Source organism: Meleagris gallopavo, chromosome 1, assembly GCF_905368555.1.
Source record: "Meleagris gallopavo chromosome 1, MGAL_WU_HG_1.1, whole genome shotgun sequence".
Classification (NCBI taxonomy): Eukaryota; Metazoa; Chordata; class Aves; order Galliformes; family Phasianidae; genus Meleagris; species Meleagris gallopavo.
Window position 1 is genome coordinate 60,323,636 of NC_139404.1, and position 18,384 is coordinate 60,342,019.

At 50.5% G+C, this 18,384-nt stretch overlaps 1 protein-coding gene and 1 non-coding gene across 2 annotated transcripts in view; one reads left to right on the forward strand and one right to left on the reverse strand.

The window, feature by feature from the left end:
- The window catches only part of CACNA2D4 (calcium voltage-gated channel auxiliary subunit alpha2delta 4), a 107,285-nt gene that overhangs the window by 21,053 nt on the left and 67,848 nt on the right, over positions 1-18,384 (reverse strand). Inside the window, exon 25 of the mRNA XM_085215783.1 lies at positions 457-518. Within this exon, the coding sequence (XP_085071909.1) occupies positions 457-518 (62 nt within the window). The remainder of the gene's footprint in view (positions 1-456; positions 519-18,384) is intronic.
- On the forward strand, positions 3,799-15,496 carry LOC104911883 (leucine rich repeat transmembrane protein 2). The gene is made up of 3 exons (XR_014884890.1): positions 3,799-4,078; positions 13,904-14,034; positions 15,361-15,496. It is a non-coding gene; the product is annotated as a leucine rich repeat transmembrane protein 2 (transcript).

Below are 18,384 nucleotides of genomic sequence, written 5' to 3' on the forward strand. Positions count from 1 at the left end.
ATTAGCAGAACATTGAAAGTTTATCCCTGCAGCAAATCATTTGTATTTTGGCAAGCTCATAGCATTCTGTTACCATCATCAAGATGATAAAAGAGGGCAGAATATTTTTTTCCCCCATGTTCCTGAAATTTCAGATTTCCATGAGGTTTCTGAAAGGCGGGATGAGTAGAGATATATTTCCAAAATTAAATGTCGTATGCAGCAGAGCTAATGCTGGGCTGGGATGCTGACACCATCACCACAGTGTTTATGGAGCAGACCTGGGGCTCAGGCAGCATTAGTGCTGTCAGAGGATTAGGGAAATGTGTGACTTCCAACTAATCTACTTCCAAAATCTTTTAATATGAATTTCACTACAGCCTTTATGATAATACCATCACTGTGCATGATGCACTGCAGCCCTGGCCCAGCTGACCAAGAGCACTGCATTGCCTGCATGCTCAGTGGTGCTCCTACCTGCTGCATGGCCATCCAGAACTTGCGTTGGAGTAACTCCAGCTTGATTTGCACGCCCACCGCTATGGGAATAGGGGAGGAGGAAAAGAGGAACGTGCAAGAGAGAGAAAGACAAAGTTAGGAGAGGAGTGGTAAACAGACTGCAGTTGAGAGTCAAGGCTTTAACAAGGTAGGGCTGAGGGGGATGCTGGCTGCTGCACTGAGGCACTGACACCTCCCTCCTGCTGAACACTGCCAACCTACAAACTGAGAACACCACCACTGAAACAACATCTTCCTAAAAAAACCCACAGCCTGTGCGCTTTCATCTCTGCCCTTTGTGGGTTTGTCCAGCCGGAATGGACTGCTCTGATCCTCCCTGTCTCATCTCCTCACAACCCAGTATCAATCAGCAAAAAGTAGGGCAGCGTGAAGAAGAGATGCGAACCTCCCCCTTCTCAGGGGGAAACAACAGTGATTGAAATTGCTTTTAAGCCACCTCAAAAGCACAAAACCACTAATGCCCCTTGATGAGAGCATGTGGGGTAGTACTGCAGTGTTACCCTAGCCCAGCCCAGTGCACACTTTGAGAAGTTTGTGTTCCTTAATGAAGCGCACCCTAGTTTCTCAGCTTAATTGCTCTTCTATTCCCAGCACCATGTTCCTGAAGCAAGGCACAGCCCTACACTGGAAGAAGCCAGACAGGGTCTCCTTGACAGAACAACACAGCTGTTCTGATGCTGAGATCTGATGCTCTCATTCAGATGGGGGTGAATTAAAACCAGAGTATCACGGTGGTGATTTCCATGCAGCACGCACAAAGCCTGGCACCAGCAGGGGTCACAGCCATGTCTTGGCAGCTCTGCCTTCTGTAGCAGTGTCAGAACCCTTCCTGTCACAGTCCCACTGCTCACAGAGCTTATGGAATCCCATTTTCATGTGTATGCCCCTTACTCTGCTGCAGAACAGCTCTGACTGTCAGTGTCTGGGGAAAAAGAATGATTTTGTACAGCTGCCCTAAGCCCTAAGTCCTGCACTGCACAAACTAGACAAGACACAGCGCTCACTTGAGATTCCTCGTTCTCTTTTATAGCTTCTCAGAAAACAGCTATTCCCCTTATCACAGCAGATCACATCAGTGCCACCGAGCATTATCCAGGCCTTATAGCTTTTATGAGACTGAAAGAGGAGTTGACACCAACACAGCTAACCTTGCATGGCACAGACACACTGAGTGGTTCATGTTTTTGCTGGTGGGAACATCTATCCCCAAAGTGTTCTTCTGAGGGACCTCAGCACCTAGTTGCCATTCCTGCCCCTGCCCAGCAGGCAGGAGCAGCACATCCTGAGCCTGAGCTGCAGGGTCTGTCCCCTTCTAGATTTGCAGTCAGGTTTGTCTGTCTGCAAAGCACGCATAAAGAAAACCATGGCAGGACTCCTGCCTGGTACCACCACTCCTCATCATCCCGGTGTGGATGGACAATGCAGCTGAGAGGGAGAGGACTGGAACAAGACCCTCTTCTCACACTGAAACATAGCTAAGGGCCCTTTTTGCTCTGGTTGCAGAGAGTGTGCTTCAGGAGTAGAAGATCCAAGGCCATGAAATTGCGAATGGCCTTGTGTGCTGCACAGCAACAGCCGTGAAGTCCTTGGAGGGACCGTGGCAAATCATTTTATTCCAACCAATGTACAAATAACCTGGGCGCCTCCAGTTTCCCAGCAATGAAACAAAACCCAGGGACAAGCCATGCCGCATGCTTGCATATCAAGCTGGTGCTACGTCATGCTGAGGAGCTACCTAGCAGCAGGCAGCTTCCCACCTGCAGGCCCGGCCAGCACCCGCTGCTACCAGCTTCTTGGTTCAGTGTGGAGAGAACAGGCTCCCCTCCACCTGCTCCTTCCTTCACCGAGCATGTCTGCCTCATTAGCTCATCCTCTGCCGTCTCTCGTTCTGTCTGCCTTCTCCAGCCTGTCTCTTTGATTATCCATATGCTGCTCTCATAAGGAGCTTTTCTCAAGGTTTAATTCTCTGGCCTGCTGCGTCACAAAGAGGCGCCACAAAGAGTTGTGAGATTACATCCTGGGTTCCGCTTATCAAGATGTACCTTGCCATTCAGAACCTGTTTTCATGGTGGCCGCTCTGATGCTTAAATAAAAACTGTGCTTCCAATGAAAGAATGCGCTTGGGCAGCCTTTATTTCCCACTGTATTACCCGTTCCCTATCTCTGAAATATTCCCATTCTCCACCTCCAAGCCAGAAGAGGAGCTGCCCCATTAGGTCTGAGAAAATCCACTAAAAAATTTATTTAAAAAATAACTTCAAGACACATTGAAAATAGCAAAAAGCCAAAATCACACAGAAGTGGATCAGCAAAGCCTGGCAAACATTAGCTGCTGGAGCTCCCAGCAAGAAGGGGTTGCCTTTGGCAGGATGGGTGTGGGAGCACAGTGGGATGCCTGGAACAGGCAAGGGCTTGGGTTTGGGTCCCTCCCGTGCCCCTTCACCAGCAGGCTGTGGCATGGTGGGCAGAGGAAAGCGCAACTTAGAATCACAGAATGAACCATAGAACAGCTTGGATTGGAAGGGACCTTGAGCCCATCCAGTCCCAGCCCTCTGCCATGGGCAGAGCTGCCACCCACTAGAAATGGAGTGCCATCCTGTCTGACCTGCGCTCCCCATCACTCCCCCAACCCAGGGGAGCACACTGAGGGTGTCAGTGCTCCCCTCTTTCACCATTCCCCTCACTACAACCATTTTCTGTCCCCATGTCAAGTTTTCCCTAACCCCCCATGGGATCAGAGGCCGGGACGTGCTCCGTCCCAGCATGAATGGGTGACAGTGGCTGGGATGCGCCCAGCCATGCCTAGTGAAGTCCCTGTGCCACAAACCCTGCATTCCACAGCACTGATGGAAGGGGGTTTTGCTCCGAGCCCCTTGGTGTCCCCCCCACTGGATGTCTCATCCCCGTAGGATGCACAGCCAACACAGCGGGTTTCCCTTCGCCTGCCTTTCTCCCCGGCTCATTGTGATCAGCCATCACATCGAGAGGAGGCGGGGAAGAGGCAGCCCGGCTCAGAGCTCCTCTTGCAGCCTCTCGACTCGCATCAATCTGCCTCATCCCCAAGCTGGTACCTCCTTGCCCCCCTCGGCCCCTTGTGCTGGGGGAGGGAAAGGAGCGAGGGGGCAGGAGGAAGATGGTGAGGCTGAAGGCGGGCGACGGTTCTTCCCTCAGGATAGGCTGAGAGAGATGGAAAGCCCCCGTGTCCCTTCCTCCAACTGATCCGGATCGGACCCTGCCCACCGGCTGAGTGATGCCTCGGCACCACGGGTGCGCGTCCCCGTGCTGCCGCTGCCGATGTACCCTCAGCCCTGCGCTCAGCCTCTCTCGCCTCCCGCTCGCTCTCTCTCCCTCTATTTATTGCTCGCAGGGGATTACGGCTCGCTCCCCACGCTGCCCGCTGAGTGCGCGGCTCCTCAGCCCCACGTGTGGTGCGGCCAGCTGGCCTTCTGGCCTCCGAGCCCGTGCCAACTAGAGCCCTCCGTGAGATTGCTGGGCGAAAAGGCACGTTCTGCTGGATTTGCTTTGGGATTGCCCAGGGTGCGCTGGAAAAGCCCCGTGTCTCAGAGGAGCGTCTGTCCCTGTAAGTAGAGCCGTCTCCCTGCCGCGCGTCCTCCCCAGCCTACGTGAGATCGGTGGGGCTGCCTCTTGGAACCAACCTCCCTGGGGAGAGCCGCAGAGTCGTTAACGTGAGGCTGAAGGGCAGCGGTGTTGATTTTAGCCCAGTTCAGTGCGGGCAGCTGAATGCACCTTCTCCCAGACCAGCACTGGGTAGGTGACAGATCCAGCATTCAGCAAACGTGCTTTGGGATGCTGTGCGTACATGTGGGTGTATGTGTGTGTGTGTGTACAACTCCACAGGCAGAGCTCAGGGACATGCCTGCTGACATGAGGTGAAAGCTGCCCTGCCATCAGTGTACCCAAAAATAAGTGCCAAGCTGTATCCAGCAGGGTGAGCCTGTGATTCTGAACTTTAAGGAGAAAAGGGCGAAAATACAGCATGGGGGAACTTTACAGCCTTTCCTAGTGTTGCCTCTGAGAGCAGCTCTGCTTGGGAGAAAAGGGGGAGAGAATTGAGTCTAAAATGAGCTGAAGCCTCCAACAGATTTTACTTGTGGTGGGAAGACTATGTGTGAGTGGTAGCGTGCACGTATGTGTGCATATGGATGCGTGAACTGACACGTGCACACACACATGGTGCACAGGGCATCCTGCCCCCTCCTCCCACTGCCTGCCCAGCACATTGCTGCCACCGCCTCTCACCCTAAGCAAGAGAGACGTGTGAGCTCAGGTCTCTGCTGTGCTGGACAGAGGCCGTGACCGAAGACCTATGCCTCAGGACCACAATTTCTATCATCGGGGGGGAACCAAATATGCTGTCCCAGCACATCCCAGGTGCGGGCAAGTAGAATTCGAGGCACAGATCTGTCAGAGGATGGCAGGAGGAAGGAAGAGCTGTTGTGGCAGGAGTGGGGCACCACGCAGGGAAAGGAACCCTGGAAGATAGCCCTGGGAGGCTCAGAGGGACCTGTCACAGAGCAGGGGATGTTCTGGCAAGGAGGAGGCGGGCTGCCGTTCTGGGATCACAGGGCATTTTTCTTCTGAGCTTTGTCACTTGGGCCCATTTCAGGGGGAGGATCTCTCTCTAACCGCTGTGGGCAAACAACATTTGCGAGGGAATTATTCCACATGAGCAAAAGGCTTGAGGGAGTTGTCTCCCCATCAGACATCAGCACAGGCTCTGTGGCGTATCTTGTCCACTCGGAGGAATTATGGAAATCCTCAGCAGAGGGGTAGTTTGCAAGGAGAAGGGGGGAAGTCCTCTTACATAATTTTTATATTGGATTATGGCTTTACCCTTGCCTCCAGCAAAGTGAATGCCACATGCTAGCAAGGTGCACTCATCTCGGGTATCTCCAGCTCCCTGCCCCTCTTCTGGCTCTTCCAGGCCCTATGCAAAGCATTTGCTGAGCTCTCCAGAAGGCAGAATTGAAGCAGGGAGGGCAGCAGCAGCAGCAGGCCACGAGGAGACCTGGAGCTGAGAATCTGGGCAGGTCTGCAGTGACTGATATCCGCCCGCCTGTTGCTGATTGAGTTTCTCTCACTTGCCATGTTTGGTTACAAGCAGCTGCTCACAGTGCTTGACATCTGTCCCAGCCCTGAGTGGCTCAAGCAGTAATTCAGATGACCATACTGGGATGCTCCTGGCAGCTGGGTAGTGCTCCAAAGTGCCACACCACCACACGTGCTCTAGCTGTCAGTGGGAAGGAACTGGGGTTAGCGTCCCAGGCTGCTCCTGTCCTCGCTGCAAGAAACACCTCCCAGCACGCACCTGATTCATGCAGTGGCTGTACTGAAGTGCTGGCTAGCAAGAATGCTCCGTATGTCTTAGGGGATGCTAAAACCGAGTTGCATTTCTAAATACCAGTTCAAATGCATTTTGGATAGACCAAAGGCAAGGTTGCTTCACCTGCGAGCTGTGGATTTACATGAAATATAGTTTTATTCACATTGCTAAAACAAGCACTTGAAAGCGAGGAGATGCCAGCATTCAGAGCAGCTTGTTGTCTATGCTGGACTGCAGCCCCTGGTACCATCTCCCTGCATGCTCACAAGGCTGTCTCGCTCAAGAGCTGCACGATGGTGCTTGAGAAGGGAAGCAGGAGACTGTTATTTTTTTTAGTACAGCTAAGCATGTGCCTCTTTTGTTTGTTTACTGCCTGACATCCCAGCTTTTCAGGCAATACATCATCATGCATTGTCATGTGGTGTTCTGAAGACTTTCTCTGCTGTAGCTGCCTCATTGACAATAGAGAATTTAAGCTGTTGATGATGCATGAGAATGGTTATTTGCTTGCTGTCGAAAGGGAGACGAACATTTCCCCTTAGCTAGGCAGGGAAGGAGCAGCAGGTGCAGGACTGGATCCTGGGGCGTCTTGGCTCCCAGTGCCACTAATTCCTTCAGACTGTACCAGTTTGCTGGCTACGCTGCCAGCATTTTGGAAAACAGCTGTGAGTACTCAGCAGTTCTGCAAAATGGCCCCTAGGGTCTTGTGTGGGGTACCCACAAAATTAGGAATGTACAGACTGTGGCCAGTTGCCAAAACTGCAGTTTAGTATCTTGAGCTGTCCATATAAAAATAGCCTTATTTATTACAACATCTTCATTGTTAGCCTGAGTATCATGTGTTGTTTGCACAGAGTTTGGCACGGAGCCCTGTGAAAAAAAAAGCAAGAGTACCTGCTGGGGTGGGCAAAGGCTATGTTGTCATGCATATTTGTATGAATGGCTGAATAAAGTCTGTGCAGATAATTAACTCATTTAGGTACTGGCTTTGCAAACCATGTGGCATATTCTTTCATATAGCCTTTTTTTAAAAAACGAAAATAAGTTTCTTGACTTTTTTATGAATAGGAAAACAAGACATATATAATGTATATTTATACACTGAATCATAGAATCATTCAGGTTATAAAAGACTTCTCATCTAGTCCAACCGCCAACCCGCTGACCACATCCCTCAGTGCCACATCCACACAGTTCTTGAATACCTCCAGGGACGGTGACTCCACCACCTTCCTGGGCAGCCTGTGACGACACATTATCACTCTTTCAGAGAAGAAATGTTTCCTAATATGCAGCCTGAACCTCCCCTGGCATAATTTCAAGCCATTCCCTCTTGTCCTGTTGCTGTTACCTGGGAGAAGAGGCTGACCCCCACCTCACCATAACCTTCTCTTAGGGATCTGTAGAGAGCAGTGCCTCACAGCCATCACAGGACAGTCTGAGACCCAAATTCACTCCGGGGTCATCCATGCCTGAATTCCAAACAAAGGCTGCAGCCTGAGGTCAGGCCCCGCTGCCGTGCCCCTCCTTGCTGCGAGGAAGTTGGGAAGCTCTCTTTGGCCACTCTGCAAAGCTGAGGTTTTGCTGTGAGATGCCCATGTGAGGACGGAAGGTCTGAGGTGGGCTCTGCCTGCATCCAATGATTTGGATGGGATGTGAATGTTGCCATGCCCGTATTTGTTCTGTAGCTGCAGGTCTTCCAGAAAACTAAATTCACCTCAGACCTAAGGCATCCTCCAGCCCCAGCAGGCCCTGCAGCTCTGTGTGCAGGCCCACATGCATATGAGGAGGTGGAGCTCTGGGTTCTGATAGCTGTCACCATGTCTTGAGCTGTGGGCAATGTTCCCACCTTGTAAAGAGTGTAAGCGTGTCCCAGTGATCCTCAAGTATCCTCAGACTGCTGTTTATCTTGCTCCACAGCTTCTGCTCTGAACAGTTTTTCTTGTATTCCCACACTCAGACCCTGTGCAGTTTGTGATGACTTTGCAGGGACATCCTTCTGGATGCTCTGGGAGGATGATGGGGGATGATGGGGAAGAAGATTTCCAGGCCACTCTAACAGGCAACACCGCAGTACTGGGACCCCATTGGCAACCAAGTGAAACAGATCTATGCAACTCACTAAGGCAGAAAAAGAAATCAGCAAAAGGTCTCCTTCAGAGTTCAGTATAAACGCATCATGTGTGAACAATGAGAGCCAGCCGCTCCTTGGGAGGTTTGCCAGGAGCTGTGTGTGTGCTGGGTCGCTGATCCCCTTATGGTAAGAGCAGAGAGGATTTTTACTGCTGGCATCTCATGCTCTGCCCCACCACTGATCATCTTGCCTGGTTGATCCCTACCCCTAGGAATACGCCAAGGGCACGAGCTTGTGAACTGAGACAGCAATGAACTCCTTCCCTCACCCTACTGTGCTTGCTGCCCCCTCTTTCTCCTCCCGCTCCAACCGCCGAGCAGGAAGCTACTGTCCTGGCAGCTGATGGACTGACTCTAAAGGACTGCAGCCATGGACGTGCAGAACAGGGTGTATGGGAGGAAAAGTGGGAGTGACACTCAGCAGCTTGGGTGGCAGCGATCTTCCATCACTCTGGCTTCTTCACCATGCAGTATCTCAGCTCCCAGAAGTAAAAGTAGTGCGGCAAGCACTAGGAAGGTTAGTGAGCTTGGGTCTGACCAATTTCAGAATGTAGACTATGAAAAAAGGCAAAAGCAGCTCCTGGGCTACTGCAGATAAGAGTGGTTGCAGATAAGGAGGTGAGGGACGCTCTGTATGTATGGCATCATCCAGGCTTGCCAAACCTCATCTGACTGTACTGACTGGGAAGCATAGGTAGAAAGATTTACAGCTGAAGTACCTTGGTCCAGATAAGATGTAACAGGTTTCTTGGAATTGATCTGGAGGCCCACTGACTTGGCTGTTTGGCTGTACTATTTGACAGATGTCCATCTGCCCAGAGACAGAACTGTGAAGGGTTGATATTGAAACTTGCATTTTCCTATCTGGCTACTAAATTGATGTACCTCTATTTCATACTCTGAGCATGTAAATACATCTTTCGTTTCAGACAGGCTGGCAACTTCCCTGGTACAGACTCACTGCATCCTTTGCCCCTAATGAGAGACCTAAGGAAAGGACTGGGTCATATTGAGATTTCTGAGCCCCCTGAGAATCCTCAAACATGGGCCCAAACTCTTTTTCTTGAACCAAAAAAGGATTAATTTCAATTTCAGAGTACCATCCAAGTGAGAAACGTGGAAAGTATCTGTGTGTGGGGTGGGGAGGGAGATGAGCAGCACAGCACTGGGATTCTCCCACTAAGTCGCCTTCTCTCCTGGAGGCTCTCTGTGGGGTAAGCCACCCACCCACCACCCATCCTCAGGCTTGGCAGGAAGGGAGTGCAGTGCTCTAAATGCCAGCAAGCTGAAGGACACCTGCGAGGTACAGAAATGGAACCAGGAGCCAAACTGGGCCTCCCTCCGATCTGCTGAGCTGGGAGAGGCTACAGTCCTTCTGCCAAGAGCTGAGTGGGAGGATTAGGGGTCTGAGCTATTACTGACCACGGGATTAACCCCTGCAGGAAATTAAAGTTGTAGAGAACGCTCTTCACAGCTGAGAGAAACACTGGGATCTGGATTAGAACTGGCAGAGCTGGTGACAAGCCACCACCCACAGCCAACTGTTCCCAGCTGGATCAGAAAATGTTATCTCAGTCTTCAGGCAGAACCCCCCTCCACATCTCACTTGGTTATCAATTTTTGCCAACAGTGCGAGAAGAACAAAATACATGTTTTAAATTAAAAAAAAAAAAAAAAAAAGAGGAAAACTGGGAGGCCAGCTCACGTGTCTCTCTGCTGAGCCCCTCTCCCACTCCTCACCCGCTTCCCTGCACATCGCCCGCGCTCTGCTGAAGGAAGCATGCACGTGGTCTGTCGCGCTCAGAGAAGACGCTGGCACACACATGGCTGGATTTCTTCCTGCCAGCTGCCCCCTCAGCTCTCCTCCTGCTGCTGCTCCGGGCCTCCTCCATATGCCACACTCTTGCTGTGCTGGGACTTTCCTGTCACTCTTGTGTTGGATATCCCAGTCTCCCCACCTGCTTCCACAGACTCCCAAGGAATTCCACTTCTTCACTGCAATCTGGGTCTTCCCCACTGATGCTGCCCCTGGCTCCTCTCGGGATGCTCTGTGCTCTCTCAGATGGTTCAGTGAGGCTTGGTGCCCTGGGTTCAGACCCTCTGACCCTCCTTAGTCTCCTTATTGTGCATTGATCAGGAAGACTTTGGATGCAAATAATGTCTCCTGGTTAAGGTATGGGACGAGGAATCAAGACACTTGGCTCCTCTCCTGATTCTGGCACAGATCTGTCAGATAACTGCGGGAAAGCCCCATCAAAACTCCTTTATTCTGTGTAACTTTGATAAGCCCCACACACTTCTGCAGTGTAGAAGAGCATTCACAAGTCCATGCAATTCTGAGCAATCACCACACTTGGCAGCTTTGAAAATCCTGAGCTGGGAATTGATGTGGGGCCATGGTACTCCAACAGTCAAACTCAGCAGCCATTGTAACCTCTAAGATGGTTTTCCCCTGCATAAAATGAGAATAAAACTGACCTTCCTTGGTAGCCTTTGGGGAGGAAATGTTTGTTTAACAACAATCACATTTGCATTTCAGAAGTGCCTACACACTGTCATCTCAAAGATCAGAAGATCTCTGACCTCATCACATCCCAGTGAATAGGGTGAGGTTTATTCACACTAAGTCAGGAATGTGGCAGATTCCCTTACAACAGAGTGGGTTTTGCATGCTTTCTACTTACTTTACAGCTTTCTGTATGAGGTGTTTTGCTTTGCTGTGATCGATTGCTGCAAGTCAGATGGCACCGTTTCTTGTGCAGCTGGGTTTCTAGTGTGAATTTAAAATGTGCTTTCCATCGAGTGTGACAGCACAACACTAATGAATCCTGAACACTTGTGTTAATAAATCAGCAAGTGTTGGAAATGAAGCCCCCAGCTATTTAGCTTATAGGCACACTGGGGCAGTGACACACTGTATGTTTCTGTAGTGGTGCTGAGCTTGGCTGCCAAGTCCGGGTGTTTTTGCAATCCAAATAAACAGTAAATGAGGAGCTGCTGCTGAGACAATGGGTTTCAGTGTGAACTCACTGCTGAACTGACCCAGGTTGGTTGAGGGATCAAGAATGGGCATCATATACAGTCCATCCTAAACTCACTTGTGGTACTGCAGAAGAGTGCAGCTCCCCACTAGGACTCATCAACCAGCTTGCCTAATGAACTTTCAGCTGCTGCAATCAGATGACATGGCTGATGTGTCTCCCTTCCTTCTGTGTACAGACTCTCATCCTCCAAGTACTGATGGAGGAAGAGACACAGGACAGCATGCTTTAATCATTGGGCTCTAGGGTACCACTGTTCCCCTTCATTATGGGCAACAGTAATAAAACACAAAACCTAAAAGCAACAGGAAAAGGGGAAGGGGGGAGATAATCTTCTTTAAGTGTACCCCATGCCCTCCCTTGCCCTGCTGCTTTTCTGATAAAGCCTAAAGCAATTCAGCATCGGGAAGGACTTTGCCATCATTCATCAGGGAGAGCGTGGGGGAGGGATGAACGTCTGCTTGCGTTCTGGTAATTTATCACTGGCATCTGTCATAGCCTCTGTAACCTACCCTTTTATAATATAGGTCACCCATATGCCCTGCCAGTGCTAGTAAGTCAGTCTGTTAGAGGAGTCTGATCCCCAAGCCATGGTCCAAGCTTGGGTTAGTGCAAAGGATAGGGAGGTAGAATCTGAGACAGAGGCTGTGGGTCTTGCTTGTGACCGTAGCTCATCCCAGTGACATGCTGGGACAACTATTTATCTCTAGCCTTCATATCCGTGCAGGAAGATGGGATAATTCTGTCCACCTACCTACTGGCTCTGACCACAGCTTTGTTTCTGGGGTTCATTAAGTACAAAATAACAGCAGCAATACCTACTGTCATGCTAAAAGTCATTCGTGAAGCTGAATTGGGAAGATACTAAAGCAGTATTTGGATGCAGTCAACAGAAGCCCCCATCACCATCACAGTGTACTCCTTAGGATCCTGCTTAGCAAAGCCAAGGCTTTGAAGTGATACTGCAAACACGACTGGTATCTGGGCAGGGAGAAGGAAGCACCAGACAGTGACAGTTCCTGCTGTACCTTTTATGCCCTGGCAAGCACTGGAGAGTTATTACAAATGTCCCCAGCACCCCCCCAGCAGTAAAGTTCCCTGGTTAAGCTAATTAGGGGAATCCTCATTAGAGTCCTCTGGGAAGTCTGACAGCAGGCCAAATGTCCAAGTGGCACTTCAGCTCAGTGTATTTTTGGCCTCTGGAGCCCACGGCAAGAAATGGATGATTCTGTTCTGCTGCTTTGAGCTGAAACTAAAAAAAGTTGTGCTTTACTCTCCTATACCAAATGGCAAGAAGCAAAGGTCATCAGCCCTGCAGGCTCTGCTGTTCATTCCTCCAGAATCTGGAGAAGAGATTCAGCTCCAAGCACACGGAAGGAAGCTCTGGACACTGTGTCCCATGGAGCGGAGGGGAACTGGCTGACAGGTTTTTCCAGGGTGAAGGACTCATCCAGTAATCCCGAGAGAAAGATTAACATTGGGTTTGTAGAGCCTTTGGGTATCTTCAGAGTGTTTGGAGCTGCACGCGTGTATACCATCACTAGGCTCCCAGTCAGTCCTGCATCAGTTCAGAATGGATGGCACTGTGCCTCTCCTCATGGGCTGGGGCACTCCTGGGTCTGGTATAGTCCTCACTGCTGGATAAGTCCCTGGCTGTAAGGCTGAGAGCAGCCAGACAGCTCTGGTGAAGCCCTGGGGAGTCTGGAGGTGCGGGCAGGTCCCAGGTTGTTCCAGGACCATGAAGTTCCCATTGCTGCATTTACAATAGACATGTGACTTCAAAGGAGAAATGCAGAAGCTCATTGGCTTTCTCAGTTAGGCATTCAGGAACCCCTACCTATTCCAAATCTAATGCTCTGCCCCCTGAACAGATGCTATGCTGGGAGAAGTAGGCAGTTTCATGTAAGACATGGATGACATGAATATGGGTCACGGAAGAGTCCCAAGTACACGTGCAAGCCCAACTCTATGGACATATTTGTAAATGCAAGCTAGATTAGCAACTACGTCTGCATAAGCATATGATGGTATTTGCTTTTAAATCTTAGAAATGCTTATGAATGCACAAAGGCGTGGATGTAAATCTGTAGGGCAGGGAGTACTGTGTTTATGTGACATGCTTTGAAAATAATCATGGTTTTATCGAGGTACCTCCATCTTTGTGCATGTTGCAGCACAGGAGACAGCATTAAAGCCTGAACAGGTGTTAATCACTATGCACTGCAATAAATTCTAAACATAGGGAGAGGGCTTATTTATACACTGCTGCTCCTCCCACCCTGCACTCGGTGCTCAAGCCCTGGCACTGTCTCATAGGAAGAGACGCCTGTGAGGTACCAGGGATGGGTGTGGGAGCTGGACATTGCCATCCAGAGCAGAAGGGACCAGGGGTACAAACCCCGACTCTGTCACCAATCTCGGGTATGCAGTGCTGCTATCAGCCCCTCGGCATCGCCTGGGGTTGGTGTGGTAGAATGGAGCAGCAGGCGGGGGGAAACCCCGGCCCTGGGATGGAGAGGGGGCCTGGGCTGAGGGGGATCGCGGTGTCATGAAGCACCCAAGCAAGCTGGGTTTGTTGGTTTTTTTTCTCAAAGCCTAGCCCCCCTGCTTGGAGCTAAGCCAGCTGATACAGATGGGGTGTTACAAAACAGAGCCAAAAGGCAAGAGCGCAAGGAACAGAGCTATCTATAACCCAGACAAAGTTAGATGGAGTGAAGGTGGAGAAGAGGGAAAGACAGAGCGTGGCAGGCAGCCCCTGAACGATGCTGAAAGCAAGGACGCGATCAGTCGGCAACAGGATTTGGAAGTGAGCGGCTCCCACTATCCGGCAGCCAGATAAGGCTCTGTGGCTGTCAGCTTAACTCTGCCATTTATTCCTGTGCTGTAGGGAGTTAAATAGAGCACACGGAAAGCCTGCTGCCGGGAGTGAAAGTCACAGAGGGAGAGGGAAGGAAGCGGCAGCATCCGTGCGGTGCCCAGGGAGCCAGGTGGAAGTGGCTGTGGGCAGAGCCCCTCCAGGTAAGTGCTGGCAGCTTTTCATCATCCTCACTGCTCCTGGAGATGGGAGGCTTCGGGTTGGCATCGGCAACGGGGGAGGCTGGAAGTCTCCTTGTTGAGCCTTCTCCTCCAGCAGATTACCGGAAGGCAAGCCTGGCTCTGTGGGTTGCTGGGGGGCTGTGGTGGGCTGGAGTGGGTTGGTTTTGGTGCTGTGAGAGGTCTGCATCTAGCTGGTGCATTCAGTAAACGAGCGGAGCAGCCTTGCAAAATGCATGACACCAGGCACTGAGCCTGCTTGTCTTTCTCACCAAGATGCTGATTTAAATGTTTCCTGGTGGTTTACATTCCTGTCCAGAATAAATCCATCACGGGAGCCTGAGGGAGGGCACGTGCATAGGGAGAGTGTCCCAGAGGGAGCACAGCGCCCAGCTGAAATATAACCATGGAGGCTGTCAGAGCCTCTCAGGGGCATGGGGGGTGGTTTGCTCTGTGCCCTGGTAGAAATGCATCCATTTGAGTGATGTTGTGACTGTGGGGGGCATGCCAGAGAGCACCTGGGATCGGGGGGATCTGCGGTGTTCCCCTTGTTCCTGGCCGCAGCTACCCAAGAGGGAAGCAGGAGGGAAGGGGGGACCTGTTGTCAGTCACTATTGTCAGGGGAGAGTTTATGGTCTTTGGGTTTCTAATTAGACTGAGCATTTTTCCTTCTTCTAATTAAGCCGTAATTCCTTTCTTTTCAACACTCCCACTCAGTCTCCCCCACCCCAGGCCCTCCCTTCCCCTCAGAGGCTCCTCAGTTCCTGCAGTCACTGCAGTGAGATCCCCATGCTGCCCAGCCCTGCTCTAGGCACCACATCCATTTTACCTTGAAACAGAAAGGACGCGCTGGTGGAGAAGGGGGCGGGGGAGGAGGGGAGAAGCTGCTTGGCTGTTGCTCGGCCGCACTGTGAGCCCTAGTGTGCACTGGGGATGCACAGGTGGCTGCAGCCGGCAAGGCGGCAAGTGGCGGGGAGATGTCCTGGCACAGTCACCTCAGCCATGCATCAGGATGACCTTGAATGTCGGGCTCACAGAGCTGCAGCAGCAGGCTGCTCGAGCACAAGCTTCTCTCTTTGGCACCTGTGAGAATCAGGCCTTATTTCTGTAGTGAGAGGGGAAAGGTGAATTCTTGTCACGCCCTCATCATGCTGCGCTTCCTGCAACATCCTCCATCTCTCCTCTGAAACAGGGCTGGTGCCCGAAAGGCAAAACTCTAGCTGGGGAGGGGAAAGGATACCAGTGAGTCCAGCCCTACATCGAGTAGCCAGGAACCAAATCCCACCCATTCTGCTCTGCTCTCCCCACCAGGATCAGGTGGGCAGGCTTGGAGGTCACTCTGCACCCTGGGGCTGAGCGCCAGGCTGGCCAGTGGATGTGAAGGCGCGCTGGAGAGGACAAAGATGCTGCCTATGAGTGCCAGCCACCGGTGGAGGAGCAGGTCCCTCATGAGGTGGCAGGAGGCTTGCCGTAAGTAATGCCTACTCAGGTACTCAGTACGATGATCCTCTTTGTCAAGGGAGTGGGAAGAAAATAGGTCGCAGCAGGGTTAAGAATAGGGGAGAGGGACAGCTAAGAATGGAGATGTTTGAACTAATTCCTGATTCCTTTAGAGGCCAGGCTAGCTGGGAGGGAGAGCGAGACTCTAAAGCTGAAGATGGGCTTAAATTGGGACAGTGTGTGATGATTGCTTCTGAATTCCAGTGGGCCTGACAGGTGAGAAACAGCAAGACAGATACCACCGCACACAGATCCACCCGAATGCTCCTCAGATCAGCATCCTGTAAGCTGCAGCCTCCTCGCTGTGGCAGGGCTTTGTATGTAGGCTGCCGAGCACAGCTCCCAGTTCCCCATGGCAGAAGTCATGACAGAATTTAGAAGGGAATACAGGATGCAGAATTCTCCTACTGGGCACTGCCAGATGCAGTGAAAATCAAAGAATAAATAAAGAAAATATCTTTCAAATTGAATTGTAAAAGTTCAGCATCTGCATCTTCCTAGTGGACAGAGGCTTCTGCTGCAGCACCCCTGAGTGCAGAGCAGAACTGTCAGAGTGATGTGGGGCTTCAGGGGGTGTTCCTGTTTTGCAGAGAAGCTCCTGGGGACATTAGGGAGTGCCTGTCACTGCTGCATGCCCAGGCCCATGGTTTCCCTTCTGCTTGCCCTCCTGATTGAATTTGGGACAGCCACTGTAAGAAGCTGAGGGAATTATTTCTTTCTCCAAAAAACAGGCATTTTTGTAATCCATCCTCACAGACTAGAGTGCCGTATGAATTATTTACAATGAATACTACTGAATCTTGACTTAATCTGATATTCCTGGATCAGCTTTCTGCCACCTACACGAGTCACCAAACACCTCTCAAAGTAACTTCATCTTCACCTAACACAAAAAAACACATGCTGTTCATCCTACTGCAGGGCTGGAAGAGAGTTTCAGGTTCTGCCTATTGCTTCCGTCTCTTCCCTGCAAAGCTGCACTGTAGCCATTTCTTAGTTGGATGCATCTTAGTGGATGCATCTCTTGCAAAGACTAAAAATGAAATCAGACTTTATCTTCTCTATGATTTTAGTACAATGTTTCCAAGGAAATGATGAAATCAGGCTGAGAGGTACATCTGATGCAACCGAAGGAGGGGAGGAAGGGATGCCATCCAAAGAGATATGGACAGGTTTGAAAAGTTGGGCCCAGGGGTTCTGGTGGATGAAAAGCTGGACACGAGCCAGCAGTATGCACTTATAGCCTGGAAGGCCAACAGTATCCTGCATCAACAGAGGGGCAGCAAGCAGGGAATGGGAGGGATTGTCCCCCTTAGCTCTGCTCTTATAAGGCTCCATCTGTAGTACTGTGCCCAGGCCTGGGGCCTCGAGCACAAAAAAAAATGGAGCTGATGGGTTCAGAGAAGGGCCACGAAGATGGTCAGAGGGCTGGAACACCTTCTTCTATGAAAAAAAAAAATTGAAGGAGTTGGGCTTTTTTAGCAGCTTGAAGAAGAGAAGGCTCCAGGGAGACCTCATTGTGGCCTTCCAGTACTTGAAGGAAGGGAGACCAACTTTTTATACTGTCTGATAGCGACAGAACAAGTGGGAAGGGTTTTAAACTAAAAGAGGGAAATTTTGGATTAGATATTAGGAGGAAATTATTTACTCAGAGGGTGGTGAGGCCCTGGCACAGCTGTGGAGAAGCTGTGGGTGCCCCATCCCTGGAGGCACTCATGGCCAGGTCAGATGGGGCCCTGGGCAGCTTGAGCTGCTGGGTGGCAGCATTGCCTATGGCAGGGGTGTTGGAACAAAGCAGAATATGGATAATAACAGACATTTTTGGCACATCCTATATGGCTGCAGAAACTTGGCATAACTGCATCTCCTGAACAACCACAGCCAGCTGCCTGAGATTATGTTCCTATCCACCACTGTCAGCACCCCACAGGCAAGTGGTTGGGGGCCAGCAATTGGTAGGTGTTTGGGGAGATAAGCCCCAAACAGAAGGCTACCTGTATAGCTTTACACCGTCTACTCTTGCCTATCTCACTATACAAAGAAAGTAAGAATTATCTCATCATCACAGCTGTCAATCTATTATTAATAGTGTACTTTTGTTAAGCATCCAGGAAAAGACAGGGTCACTCGAGTGACTCATGGCTCTCTCCCTTCCTCATTCTAGTTCTCATTCTTTTAATTCTCTTCCTACAACAAGAGAGTGATGTATTCTGTTTGGAAAAAAATATCACCCAGTGGGGCAGTACCTGCACTGTGCCAGTTCACAGGCTATGATCTGCTTTCATGTCAGTATCTGCTGTTGACCCCAACCTTTGCATGATAAGAAAGCACAGAGGTGCTCAGGGTAAAGATCTCGCCTATACCTTACTGTAATGTTCTATAATTGTCATTAAAAGAGCAGGCTGGCATGGCTTGGGCTGATGTACCCCTGAGATCTCAATTGTAGACCAAAAAGAAAAATTCTTAAAGGAATTGTGAAAAGATGGTTTAAAAAAAAAAAAAAAGAGCAGAGAGATTCTCTCTGAACACTTATTCCTTGATCCTTAATAAAGTTTTAAAGTTTTGCACCCAAACTGTGTATTTCCCCTTAGGCTGTCAGCCCAAAAATATCCCAATTCTAAAAAGGATCACCGGGAACACAAAAAGAACTGACACAGGATGACAGGACTCAAGTATGAAGGCAGCATCACTGACAGAAGCCGAGTTGATTTAAAAAATGGGGGCTGAAAAAACCCCGGAAACAGTGGCGTGAGGGAAGAGAGGAGAAGCAGATCTGTCTGCAGACCTGTCCCAGACAGAGCTTCTCCTCAATCTGGGTGTCCACCAGCTACCTCT